This window comes from Lynx canadensis, chromosome A2 (genome assembly GCF_007474595.2).
Source record: "Lynx canadensis isolate LIC74 chromosome A2, mLynCan4.pri.v2, whole genome shotgun sequence".
Lineage (NCBI taxonomy): Eukaryota > Metazoa > Chordata > Mammalia > Carnivora > Felidae > Lynx > Lynx canadensis.
Window position 1 is genome coordinate 8,235,066 of NC_044304.2, and position 12,341 is coordinate 8,247,406.

Below are 12,341 nucleotides of genomic sequence, written 5' to 3' on the forward strand. Positions count from 1 at the left end.
AAAACGGCAGTTGGCACTGCTCCGGGGCACATGTGGGTCCTGGAGCCAGGCTGTATGGCCTCGGGAGAGTCTTTGCCACACCTGTACCCTGCCCCACACCCCCAGCTTACAGCCAGGCCAGCGCAGAGCCCAGCATCACAGGCCTGCGGCAAGGGTGTGAGCAAGTCAGCTACCATAACGGCAGCAGAAAACCCATCTGGGGAAACCGTCGGCGCTAAGACGCGCATTATTATCATCTGCTTCTGCTGGCCTGTTACTGTTGTCACCCCTTCCACGGGTGGGGCAGCCGAGGCTCAGAGCTTCAGGTTCCCCCCGCGGGGCCTGGGCCTATCCTCTCCCAGTGCCCCCCAGTCCACACCTGGCCCCAAGCCCCAGCCAGCGTGATCTCAGCGTGGCCCAGCCGGACATTCGCCTGATGCAACGGTCGCGCCACCGCCAGGCCCTTGCACAACACGGGGCACGCAGCTGGCCGGTTAACGATTGACCGGGGGTTATTGGGGTGTCAGGGCATAAAAGGTGGCGGCAGTGGCGCCGTGGCCGCACCCTCAGAGCCTCAGCCATGCCCGTGCTCGCACTGTGCCTGCTGTGTGCCCTGGCCACCGAGCCCTGGCCCTCGTCTGCAGCTCCCGTGGGGAGCCTGGAGCCAGCACAACATGAGGAACTGACCCTACTCTTCCACGGGACCCTGCAGCTGGGTCAGGCCCTCAACAGCGTATACAGGACCACAGAGGCACGGCTGACAAAGGCTGGGCACAGCGTGGGCCTCTATGGCCACGCGCTGGGGCTTCTGGGGCAGGAGGTCAGCCGGGGCCGGGATGCAGCCCAGGAGCTACGCACAAGCCTGTTGGAGATGCAGGTGGGCACTGCACTTGGGGCACCGTGGGGTAGATAGGAGTTTGCAGCACAAGTGCCTAAGGTAAACGACTGTCTGGGTTTGCCCAAGATCGAGGGGGTCCCAGGAACACAGGACTTCCAGTGTTAAAGTTAGGCAAGTCCCAGGCAAACAAAGACAAGTTGATCATCCTACTAACATCCACTATTTATTGATAAGATGGAAGAGGATGCCCTAAAGCTCCAAGCAGAGGCCACAGCCCAGGCTCTAGGGGAGGCGGCGCAGGGACAGCGGGCGCTGCGGGAGAGCATGCTACGGCTGGAAGGTCAGCTGAGGGGCGCTTGGCTGGGCCATGCCCAACAAGAATTTGAGGCCTTGAAGGTAAGAGGCTCCCAGCCCTGGTGGAGCTGGGACTCTGACTTCCCAGGCAGAACTTGCTTCTGAGCCTTGAGTCCCCGAGCTATCCCCAGGTCCGTCTCCCAGTGCCATGGCCTCCAACCTATATGACCCTGGGCAAAACCCCTGTCCCCTCCCATGCCTCAGTTTCCCCATTTGCAAATAAGCGTGACAACTGACGTCTCAAAGCGGAGACGGGGACTCGATACAGACAAAACGCTCCGCACGGGACAGGGGACGTGGAAGTGACTCAATAAATGTATACGGTGAAGAGTAACTGGGTCTGTCTCTCGAGCGCCCAGTAGCTACCCAGCCCTGCCTTTTGATAACCCATAGCGTACTTATAACGATCCCATGAAGCAAGTCCCATTTCATCCCCGTTTAACAGATGGGGAAGTGGAGGCCAAAGAGTAGCAGTGAACGGCCAGGGCACACGGATACAGTCTGAGGGGCAGACGGCCCCGGGCGGCGGCGGGGGATGGAGGGGGGGGCGGCCCCGGCTGAGGGTTCCGTCCTGACCCCGCAGGCCCACGCTGACAAGCAGAGCCACATCGTGTGGGCCCTCACAGGCCACGTGCAGCGACAGAGGCAGGAACTAGCAGCACAGCAGCACCGGCTGCGTCAGATCCAGGAGAGGTGAGCCTGGAGGGGGCTGCACGCACAGGACAGCCTGACGGCAGGTGCGCGGGGCAGCTGGGTGGGGACCCCTTTGCCTTGGCTGAGCCTGATCTCCCCCTCCGCCCCAGACTCCACACGGCGGCGCTTCCAGCCTGAGCCTGCCTGCGTGGAACTGAGAACCAGTCACACACCGAGGGACGCTTCCTTCCGTGCCCCATGTGGCCCCTGCACAAGGAGCTGCCTGTCCACCGGGGTCGGCCAGGGTGCTTCTGGCCACGGAGCAGAGACAGAAACAGGCGGGGACACAGGCAGAGGACACGGCCCCGTCGTGGAGGGGTGGAGGCAGGACATGTGATCCTTCATGCTTACACACCGCCACCCCCCCCCCCATTAAAGCGGAGTAGTGCCATCTCACTCTGCGTGTCTCTGTGCGTCTGGGAGAAAAGGTACCTTGCTTTGCAGGATGCACGGATACCCCCACTCACGTGCCCAGCTGGGCCCTGGAGGCTGTACCTGTAGCTGGTATGGGGGGCGTAGACCTCACGGGCTGGGAACTCCAAGATCTCCTTGGTGGGCCGGCCCCTGGGGTCTGGGTAGGGCTTGACATGAAGCAGCTCCGGGGAGAGGCAGAAGTGCGGGTTCTCGGGAGCCGGGGAGATGTCGATCTTGAGCTGGGCTGGGGAGGGAGTAGGGGGTTTGCACCTGCCTGGGAGCCTCCCAGCCCGGCCCCACCCTCTCCGGGCTTCGGGATCAGAGCTCTGACTTTTCCATAACGCCCCCTAGTGGCTGTCCTTCAGGTGCTAAGGCCAGCGGGCATCCTCAATTGCTGTACCTTGCCCTTGCGTTTGATCACCTCTGCCCTGGGGACCCAGGTCCCCACCGCCACCATGTCCCCCATTTGACCCACTATCTGTCTTATTATGTTTCTTGTCCATGACTCCCATTAGGGATCCCTGAAGTCAGGGATTTGTGTATCATGGTCACCGCGAGGTCCCCAGGGCCTGGCACGGCAGGTACTCAGTGTGGGTTTGTCGAGTGACTGCGTGAAAGTGACACCTCTCATTTAGGAGGTGTGGCACGCACCAGTCACGGGCCGCAGGCGCCGCAGTAGAGAGGATGGGCGTCGCATGTCAGCCAGGAACTTGAAGAGGTCCTCATCGCTGAGCCGCTCAGCTTCCTGCACGGGACACGCCCGCGTAAACTGGGTCCCTGGGGCCTGTGCGCCCACAGTGGGGTGACAGGGGTTGTGCCTGGGCACCCCTCCCTCAGCCCCACGGCCATGACACCTGCCTGCTTAAAGAAGTTGGTGACAGTTAGCGTGGCTGGGCGGAAGCTGGAGAAGCTGCAGGTGTCATCCCCACCACTTGTCCGATCCTGGGGCCCCCGACGGCGGCGGTCAGTCCAGGCAGGTCGGCGCTCTAGGGGAAGTGGTGACAGTGATGGAGGCGGCAGAGATGAAAGAGAGGCGGGGAGGGCCCGAGAGACGCGGGGGCTCAACGTTGTACCAAGTCCAGCCAGCAGAGGGCGCATCGTCCCCTCCACGGTAGCCCCGCCCCTGGCCCGTCAGCCCCGCCTCCTCACCTCCCTCGGAGTCCGAGTCGCGGTCCGTCTGGCCGGCGCTGCTCACGATGTTGGCCAGGTGAACGGCGGTCCAGGCGAAGGGCATGCGGTAGCGGCCCAGGCGGGTGCAGAACTGCTCGGCTGCCAGGCGCAGCTTCTCCAGCTTCTCTTTGTTCTGTGGGGAGCCCCCCCCCCCCCCCAAGCCCCCAAGTGCTCAGTGCCCCAGGCCTACCGAATCCAGGATCCGCCCTGCCCGGTGACCCCTTCGCCACCCTGCTCAGCCTCCACCTGCTTACCTTGGCCGTGTCCACCTCCTTCATCACCATGTATGGCTCGCAACACTCGCTGATGTCCCCCTGCTGCAACACCTTCTCCAGCTGCGGGGCCGGCAGGGCCAGTGAGGCGCTGCTGGGACCCCAGCCTCCCACCCCATTCCCACCCACTCACCTGGACCCCTCACGGGCCCTCAGACACTCCATCCAGCTAGGACTTTTGCTCCAACATCTCCCATGGTTCCCACTGTCCTCGGGATTGAGCAAGAGTTGGCTTGCCCCGCCAGCTGCCCCTCCCCATGCTTTGAACCCACTCCAAACCCCCGTCTCCGTAACTTCCCTACGTTTATACTTTTGTTAGTATAAACAGAGGCCACTCCAAGCATGGCTGGACTCCAGTCCTGACCACCTGGAGGGTATGGGAGCCCGAACAGGTCCCTAACCCATGGTGTACTTCAGTTTCCCCATCTGTAAAATGGGGGGCCACGGCAACCCCCACTTCCTGGGGCTGTTGTAAGGATTAGAGGTGGCAAGCCCTGCGTACCCTGACCGACCATGAGCCGTGCCTGCCTGTAGGTGCTCAAATAATGCCGTTAGCGTAACCTAATAGAACGTTTTGGGGAAGGAAATTTGAGATCACTCCTAGAAACAGAAAATCTCACACAGATGTGCCAACTACGTCTTTCTTCCCCTGAAAAACTGAAAAACTCCCAACTTAAAAAAAAAGTTTCAGATGTTCATCTGCACGGGCCAGGATGCCGTTTCTCCCCAGGCCGCCCACTCAAGGGTCTTGGCCTGGCTGCCACCTCTCCACGGAAGCCCTCTGTGATTTCTCCCCACCTGGGTCGTGTGAGGAGCCTCTTCTGGGCTTGCCCGGCTGCCTGTGCTTTCCCTACAACACACTCATCACCCTTCTTGATGACATGGCCATCTTCTTCCATGAGAACAGGGCCCACACTGCGTTTACCGTTATCCGGCGTTTACCATGATCACCCCCCTGGCCCAGCCCCAGCAGGCACCTTGATGACCAGGAAGATATCAGGTGAGGGGTAGGTCACGGAGAAGATGGCAGAGCGGGCCAGCGTGGAGATGGCAGGGTGGGTGCCATGAGCCCGCAGTAGCCCCTTCACAGAGTCCGAGTTCAGGTCAAAGTAGAAGTTTTCTGAGATCTGGCGACACGAAAAGCAGCTGGGCCACCACCTCCAGGAAGCCCACTGCGGTGCAACAAGGAGGAGGGTCGGGGTAGGAATGGGAAGAAAGGGGCTCCTACCTTCTTTTTCTCCCGCACATCATACAGGGCCAAGATGCCAAAGATGGGCTCAATTTCGATTTCAAACCTACGGTGAACGGGGACTCTCTGGCAGAGGCTGTCCCTAATACTTGTACCGTCCACACACCCCAGTCCCTCTTGAGACCCGGCCCAGCCTTGGTGCATCGTGGTGGGGGGCATCTAATTTCCACTGGGCCACAAAGAATTGCTGCTTACGGGCTTCCAGGAAAAACCTGTCTCATTTTGCAAATAGGGAAACTGAGGCATTAAGCCCCCCCCCCCCCCAGTAACTCACACAGAGCCCTTCCCCCGAAAATATGGCCCTTGTTCAGATGGGATGGAGGAAGCTTTTGCCACGAGAGTGCCCCTCATCGTGAAATTCTCACCTCCTGGGCCTCGCTGTGCCCCCCTCTCTGGGGTGTCCTCAGCCACCGTGGGCTGAGCTCCCACTTCGCTTGCCTGCACCGTCCCTGTAACACCGTCCCGTCTTATTCTGCCCTGCTGGCCCCCACTCACCATGCGAGCCCTAAGGAAGCATTTTAAAACTTAAAATGTGAGGGACGCCTGGGTGACTCAGCCGGTTAAGCGTCTGACTTCGGCTCAGGTCATGATCTCACAGATCGTGAGTTCGAGCCCCGCGTCGCGCTCTGTGCTGAGAGCTCAGAGCCTGGAGCCTGCTTCAGATTCTGTGTCTCCCTCTCTCTCCGCCCCTTCCCCACTCACACTCTGTCTCTCTCTCTCTCGAAAAATAAACATTAAAAAAAAAAAAACACCTCAAAATTTGAGGCTCCCCAGTGTGCTGAAAACAAAATCCTACAGGGCTCCGTCCCGCCCACCTCTTGGCCTCATTTTTCCCCTCTCCAGACATCTCCCAGCCTTTGGGTGTGCCCTGTCCTCCCACCCAGAGGGCCCTGTATGGTCATCCCACGGTTACAAGGTCCTGGATACGGTAGGTAGTGTTTGTTGAATGACTGGATATTCAAAGAGCTGGTTCCCAACCCTACTGCTTGGGACGGGCCTCAGGCCACACCAGGGCCTCCCTTTCCTGCCCCCATCCAGGCAGGAACTCAGGGTGGGGAGGGGCAGTGCTGGGCTTAGGTCCAAGGCCACATCCTGTTCAGCTCAATTCCCACGCACTCTGGCTGCTTCCCGGGGGGGGGGGGCTGATGCGGAGGGGGCCTCGGTCAGCTAGAAGTCAGGTCCAGGGTCACCAGCGCCCCCTCCGGCCTGGGTCCCGGCAGAGCCAGTACCAGATTCTGGCCTCCTAAGTCATGTGATCTCGGGCACTGTGACTTCCACCCTGTGCCTCGGTTTCCCCACCTGCGCCTACCTCACAAGGTTGTGGTGAAGATTGGAGGTCGTACGTGTGCAGGGCTGAGAACGCAGCCCGGCACATAGTTGGCGCTTAAGGACCCGGTGGCTTTGAATAACGAGAAAAGGAAGTCATTTCCCACCTCAAAGCGCACGGATGACCTCACGGGTCCCAGGGCCGCACACGGTAACAGCCTGGCTTGAGTAGTGGGCCCCCAGTGTGTGCCCGCACCATACCCCACGTGGGGCCTCGCGGGTCTGGAGGGAGGCGTGGGTCAGCACACTTACTTCAGCGACAGACACTTGACCAAGATCCTCTGTCCGAAGTGCTCACGGGGCGGCTCGGGGCGGCTGCAGCGTTCCACGGCCTCATCCTGCCAAGAACCGGGGAGGGCAGCTGGGACACATCCGTTACGAAGGGCTTGGAACGCGGGGCCCGAGGCCAGCTCTGCCCCCCGACCTGACTTAAGTTTCTTTCAGTTCCTGTCTCTGTGCTTTGGCACATCCCATTGCCCCAGGCTGGAACCCCCTTCTTCTCCCCTCCTTGTCATCGTCCAGGTGGCTTAGCGGGCACTTCCTCCCTGATCCCTGAGGCCTGACAGGGACCTCGTCTAGGTGTTCACAATGTCACATGGCCGGGACCCAGAGGGCCACGTGAGGGCCAATTACCGGCGACTCATCATGACATTACTCCATCTGGGTTGCAATTTCTTGGTAGGAGGGTCTCTCCTCCACAGGGCAGGGACAGAGTCTACCCTGTTCATGGCTGTACCTCCAGGACTTGCCATTCGTGTCGGTCAAGCAAATACAGAAGTATACAGTAGGCACCTCCTCAAAGTTGGTTGGATAAACACAGACGTATACAGAAAACATTAGATTAACACTGCCTGGGCATTCACAGGGGTATATACTAGGCTCCCGACAAATACTGCTGAATAAACATAGGAGTATACAGTAAGCACTTGATAAATGGCTGAATGAAAACACAGGTGTCTACACTAGGTTCCCAATAAAAGTTAGTTGGTAGGGGCTGGCTCGGTCAGTGCAGATGTGACTCTTAGCCTCAGGGAGGCGAGTTCGAGCCCTGAGTTGGGCACAGAGATTATTAAAAAAAAAAAAAAAAAAGTCGGTCGGATAAATACAGGTACTGGAGACATATTAATCGCTGAAATGCTGTTTGATTAAATAAAGGACTATAGGGGCACCTGGTGGCTCAGTCCGTTGAGCGTCCGACTTCGGCTCAGGTCAGGATCTCACGGTTCGTGGATTCGAGCCCCGAGTTAGGCTCTGTGTTGACAGCTCAGAGCCTGGAGCCTGCTTCGGATTCTGTGTCTGCCCCTCTCTCTGCCCCTCCCTGGCTCACACGTGCACACACGCACGTTCTCTATCTCTCTCCAAAATGGGTAAACATTAAAAAAAAATTTTTGTAAATAAAGGACTATACAATAGGTATACAATTAACATTGGTTGAATAGAGAGGTATATAGTAAGTGCCCAATAAATGCTGGGTGGATAAATAAAGGAGTATATATACAATAAAAGCCACTGAATAAAAATACACAGTATACACTAGGTGCCCAATAAATGTTAGCTGGATAAATATAGTCATATATAGTAGGTGCTCAATAAATACCAGTTTGATTAAATTGTTTTTTTTTAATTTTAATTACTTTTGAGAGACAGAGCATGAGAAGGGGAGAGAGGCAAAGGAAAGAGAGAGAACCTTTAAAAAAAAACCTTTTTTTAAATGTTTTATTTATTTTTGAGAGACACAGTGTGAGTGGAGAAGGGGAGAGAGGGAGAGAGGGAGGGAGGGAAAGAGGGAGAGAGGGAGAGAGGGAGAGAGAGAGAGAGAGAGAGAGAGAGAGAGAGAGAGACGCCGAATCAGACGCAGGCTCCAGGCTCCAAGCTGTCAGCACAGAGCCCGATGCGGGGCTTAAACTCATGGACCGCAAGATCATGATCTGAGCCGAGATTGGACACTTAACTAACTGAGCCACCCAGGTGCCCCCGAGAGAGACAGAATCTTCAGTGGCCTCCATGCTCAGCACAGAGCCCAACATGGGGCTCAATCCCACGATCATGACCTGAGCCCAAATCAAGAGTCAGACACTCAACGGACTGAGCCACCCGGGCACCCCAATTAGACTGTTTGACTAAAGAGAAGGCTATACAGCGGCATATATTAAGTATTGGTTGAATGAATATAGGAGTCTATGGTAGGTGTCCAATAAATGCTGGCTGGATAAATATAAGGGCATGTAGTAGGCATCCAATAAAAGGAACCGAATTTAAAAACACCGGGGTATACAGTAGGCAACCAGAGAACGTTGATGGGATACCAACATGCCACATAGGGTCAGTCGCATGGGTACTGGCCTTGGGGCCCGTGTGGGCCTGTGGGGACCCACCTCATCGGGTGCTGGGTAGAGGGCCAGCAGGGCGCGGGGCCGGTGCTGTCGCCGCAAGGCCTCGTTCCGCCGGTCCACATCTTCAGGGGCTGTGCGTTCCAGCAGCGAGGGCAGTAATGAGTCAGCTGCCAAGTTCCTCAGGTCGAAGATGCCAGAGGCCCCACTGCTTCGAGGGGTGTCATCCAGGGAGCCCGAGGAGTGCCGGGGGTCATCCTGCCAGGGGAGAACGCACAAGCACTGAGCGCCAGCTAGATGCACCCCCACCCCACTCAGAGGCGTCCCCATGCCCAATCAACGGATGGGAAAGCTGAGGGTCATGGGGTGGGGTTACCACTACAAGGGTCACTGTGAGGCTTTGCTAAGCCTCTTTCTAGAACCTTCTGCCCCTCCTTTACCATTGTTGGAGGAGGCTACTCCTAAGCTTACGTACTCATCTGGCCAATCAGAACACGACATCTGCCGGCCCCAGGGATTGGCGGCAAAGTAAGGCCATGTCTGGGTTGGGCCAATGAGAGCCTTCCGTGATGCTTTGCTCACTGTTGTCAGGGGAGGGAGAGGTCTTCCCATTGGAGCTGTCACTGGCTCAGGGCCCTGCCTCACCTCCTAGACTCGGTTGTGGTCAGAGCCAGACTACCCTGGTTCAAATTCCCACTCAGTTCTGTGACCCTGTGTCCCTGAACCCAACTCAAAGGCCCTCAGCTTCCCCACCTACATCTGAAACTAGTAACAATGGAAACGATAACGATAATTCTTGGTAGGATTATTATTGGCATAAAGTAGGAGCCCAGTGAATATTGGTTGACAAAATTTCGGCTCAAGACCCACTAGGCCAGTGACATTCTCCTAATCACCGCGCTGTGCCTCGGTTTCTTCCTTTCTTTCTCTTTTTTTAAAAAAAATATTTATTTTTGAGAAAGAAACACAGAGCGTGAGCGAGAGAGGGGCAGAGAGAGGGAGACACAGAATCAGAAACAGGCTCCAGGCTCTGAGCTGTCAGCACAGGGCCCGACGTGGGGCTCGAACTCACGAACCGCGAGATCACGACCTGAGCCAAAGTCGGACGCTTAACCGACTGAGCCGCCCAGGCGCCCCTGGGCCTCGGTTTCTTATCGGCAAGACGGGTGTTGCCCTGCCTCACGGGATGAAAGATGAGGACCAGGGGCGCCTGGGTGGCGCAGTCGGTTAAGCGTCCGACTTCAGCCAGGTCACGATCTCGCGGTCCGGGAGTTCGAGCCCCGCGTCGGGCTCTGGGCTGATGGCTCAGAGCCTGGAGCCTGTTTCCGACTCTGTGTCTCCCTCTCTCTCTGCCCCTCCCCCGTTCATGCTCTGTCTCTCTCTGTCCCAAAAATAAATAAACGTTGAAAAAAAAAAAATTTAAAAAAAAAAAAAAAAGAAAGAAAGATGAGGACCAGTAGAAAGTATTTAGTACACACTAAGCACTTAATAAATGTTTGTAATTATTACCCTTAACTTTTAACCCACGGGGCTGATACGTTTCCTTTTGGAGTCGAGACTGTTTGGGTCACTTCCCATCACATGGGACTGACAGCTGGGGCCTAGAGCTCACACACACCCCTAAGGTGACCCCTGCCCGGGGCTCCCTCACCGAGTCCTCTGGGCCGGACCTCTCATCCCCAGAAGTGTCCTGCTCAAAGACCTGGCGGGTGAGGCCCTTTTGCCGCTCTCGCTGCGTCTCTGTGGTGATGGGGCTGAACGCTGCACTCAGATGCTGGTACCTGGGAGGAGGTAGGGCTGGGTGGGTAGCAGGGAGAAGGGCACACCCACCCTGCAATACACCAGAGAAGATCCACCGGAGAAGTCTGGCCGTCCTTGTGGGGACAGCGGCCAACAAACAGGAGGACTAGTCCAACGGGCCCTCCTGAGCTCAGACCGGGCCTCTTGACCCTCTCCCCCGAGCTGCCCCCCAAGCCGGACCCACCTCCTGTGGGCGATGATCCAATCCTCCGTGTACATCTCCACCGCGGCCCTCACCTGGGCATCCAGCTTTCTGCACAAAATATAATCAGGGTAAACAGAGGCGGGGCACAGTGTTAATCCTTCCAGTGGCCTGAGGTGGGTCCTACCCCCCTGCCTGTTATAGAGAAGTGGAGACAGAAGCTCAGAGAGGGAGGGTACCTCACCCAAGGCCACACAGCCGAGCCAGGAGTTGAACTTGGGGCCATTGGAGCTTGACGGAAAGGGGGCGCTGATGAGGGGCATGGAGGCAGAACTGAGTTACAGACAAGGAGGGCCTGGCGCCGAACGCACCCATCCTCGGGGGTCCCGGGCTCCGTGGTCCGGCATTCCCGGGGCTGTAACAGCAGCTCGAGGTCATCAGCTGGAAACTCGGCCAGGTCCCGGAGGGGCCCGGGTTCGGCATCTGGAGGCCGGCTCAGGAGCACATCCTCGAAGTCCAGGGGCTCAATGACTTCAGTCAGTGGGACCTGGGTTGGAGCAGAGTGGCTGTGGCCCCCGCCCTGGGGGCTGAGAGTGGGGGTGAGCGTGGGCTTGGGCTCGGGTAAGAGGGCGGTGGGAGCCATAGAGAGTGTTGGAGCTGTGAGGAGCCAAGGAGGACAGTGACCTCAGAGTCTCTACCCGCATCCCAGAGCGGCCTGCCCCGCCCCTCTTTCCAGGCAGGAAATCACACCCTGTGCCCGGAGGGGCAGGGCTCTGCTGGAAGGAAAGGCACGTGGGCTGCAGCAAAGAAAGACAATTCCTAAGGCTCCCTCCCTCTCCCAGCAGCTGGAAGTACCTCCCATCCCCCAACCCCCCGCCCGGTCCCCATCTGGGTGGTCCAGGCAGCAGGAGGTGGGGCGACCTCAGGGTGACCACCCACGGGGCCGCCGCGAGGGGACTACCCTCCCCACTCACAGAGAAAGAGAGTGGGAACAGTCCCTCCGGGCACTAGTGGGAGGGGCGGGTGTGACCAAGGCCCGGCAGAGGGGGTTCCCCACGTCGGCCAGAGAGCAGGGTCCTGGAGGGGTCACCTCCCAAACACGTACCCCCAGGGAGCCGCTGCTGCGTCTGCTGGAGTGGGGGGAGCCACTGCGCTCCCGGGACACCTGCTTCCGTACCTCCGCAGCCACCGTCCTGCGGGGACAGAAGGGGGCCACTGGGGACACGAACACTTGGGCCGTGGGGCCCGGAGAACTCCACTTCGGGCCAATAAATCCCTTCTCCGAGACGAAAATCCAGACTGTGGAAGGGAAAAACCAGGCCCCGGACCAGGAGAATCTAGGCTTCAGAATCCACGGATCTCAGCCCAGAGGTCCCAGGACCACCCCCAAGCTGGGCCTGGGGCCCTCCCAACCCCCACTAAGCACAGAGGGAAGGAATTGCTCCCGGCAGAGCATGAGGGTCACAGATCCTTCTCTATCCCTGGCACCCACCAAGGGTCTAAGTCCTGGCTGGCCGGCTCCCTGGTCCCCAACCTCCGCTCCCTCATCTGGGGGACCCGCGTCCACCCTGCCTCCCATCCAGAATATGCGCCCCGTCCCACCCTTGCTGTGGGGCTTTGGACAAGTTACTCCTGCCTCTGAGCCTCAGTTTATCCATCTGTACCTGAAGGGACCTCACAAGGCTGCTGTGCAGAGCCGAGCAGGGGGCTCGGCATTCAGGGGTCACTCTGTACCTCATTGTCAGGGAGTCGGACACAACGCTGAGCATGTGTC

General features: G+C 58.3%; 2 protein-coding genes across 6 annotated transcripts in view; one reads left to right on the forward strand and one right to left on the reverse strand.

The window, feature by feature from the left end:
• The window catches only part of DOCK6 (dedicator of cytokinesis 6), a 44,830-nt gene that overhangs the window by 24,920 nt on the left and 7,569 nt on the right, over positions 1-12,341 (reverse strand). For all 5 annotated transcript variants that reach the window (XM_030300711.1, XM_030300737.1, XM_030300728.1 and 2 more), the window contains exons 2-14: positions 11,673-11,760; positions 10,939-11,114; positions 10,610-10,678; positions 10,277-10,406; positions 8,671-8,883; positions 6,548-6,633; positions 4,949-5,015; positions 4,698-4,847; positions 3,703-3,783; positions 3,428-3,581; positions 3,137-3,264; positions 2,930-3,023; positions 2,360-2,522 (exon numbers count right to left, since the gene is read on the reverse strand). In XM_030300711.1, coding sequence (XP_030156571.1) covers positions 2,360-2,522; positions 2,930-3,023; positions 3,137-3,264; positions 3,428-3,581; positions 3,703-3,783; positions 4,698-4,847; positions 4,949-5,015; positions 6,548-6,633; positions 8,671-8,883; positions 10,277-10,406; positions 10,610-10,678; positions 10,939-11,114; positions 11,673-11,760 — 1,599 coding nt within the window. The remainder of the gene's footprint in view (positions 1-2,359; positions 2,523-2,929; positions 3,024-3,136; positions 3,265-3,427; positions 3,582-3,702; positions 3,784-4,697; positions 4,848-4,948; positions 5,016-6,547; positions 6,634-8,670; positions 8,884-10,276; positions 10,407-10,609; positions 10,679-10,938; positions 11,115-11,672; positions 11,761-12,341) is intronic.
• Positions 560-2,035, forward strand: ANGPTL8 (angiopoietin like 8). Its single transcript, XM_030300750.1, has 4 exons — positions 560-856; positions 1,052-1,213; positions 1,755-1,864; positions 1,975-2,035. The coding sequence occupies exons 1-4, from the start codon at positions 560-562 to the stop codon at positions 2,000-2,002; spliced, it is 597 nt and encodes a 198-aa protein (XP_030156610.1). The 3' UTR covers positions 2,003-2,035.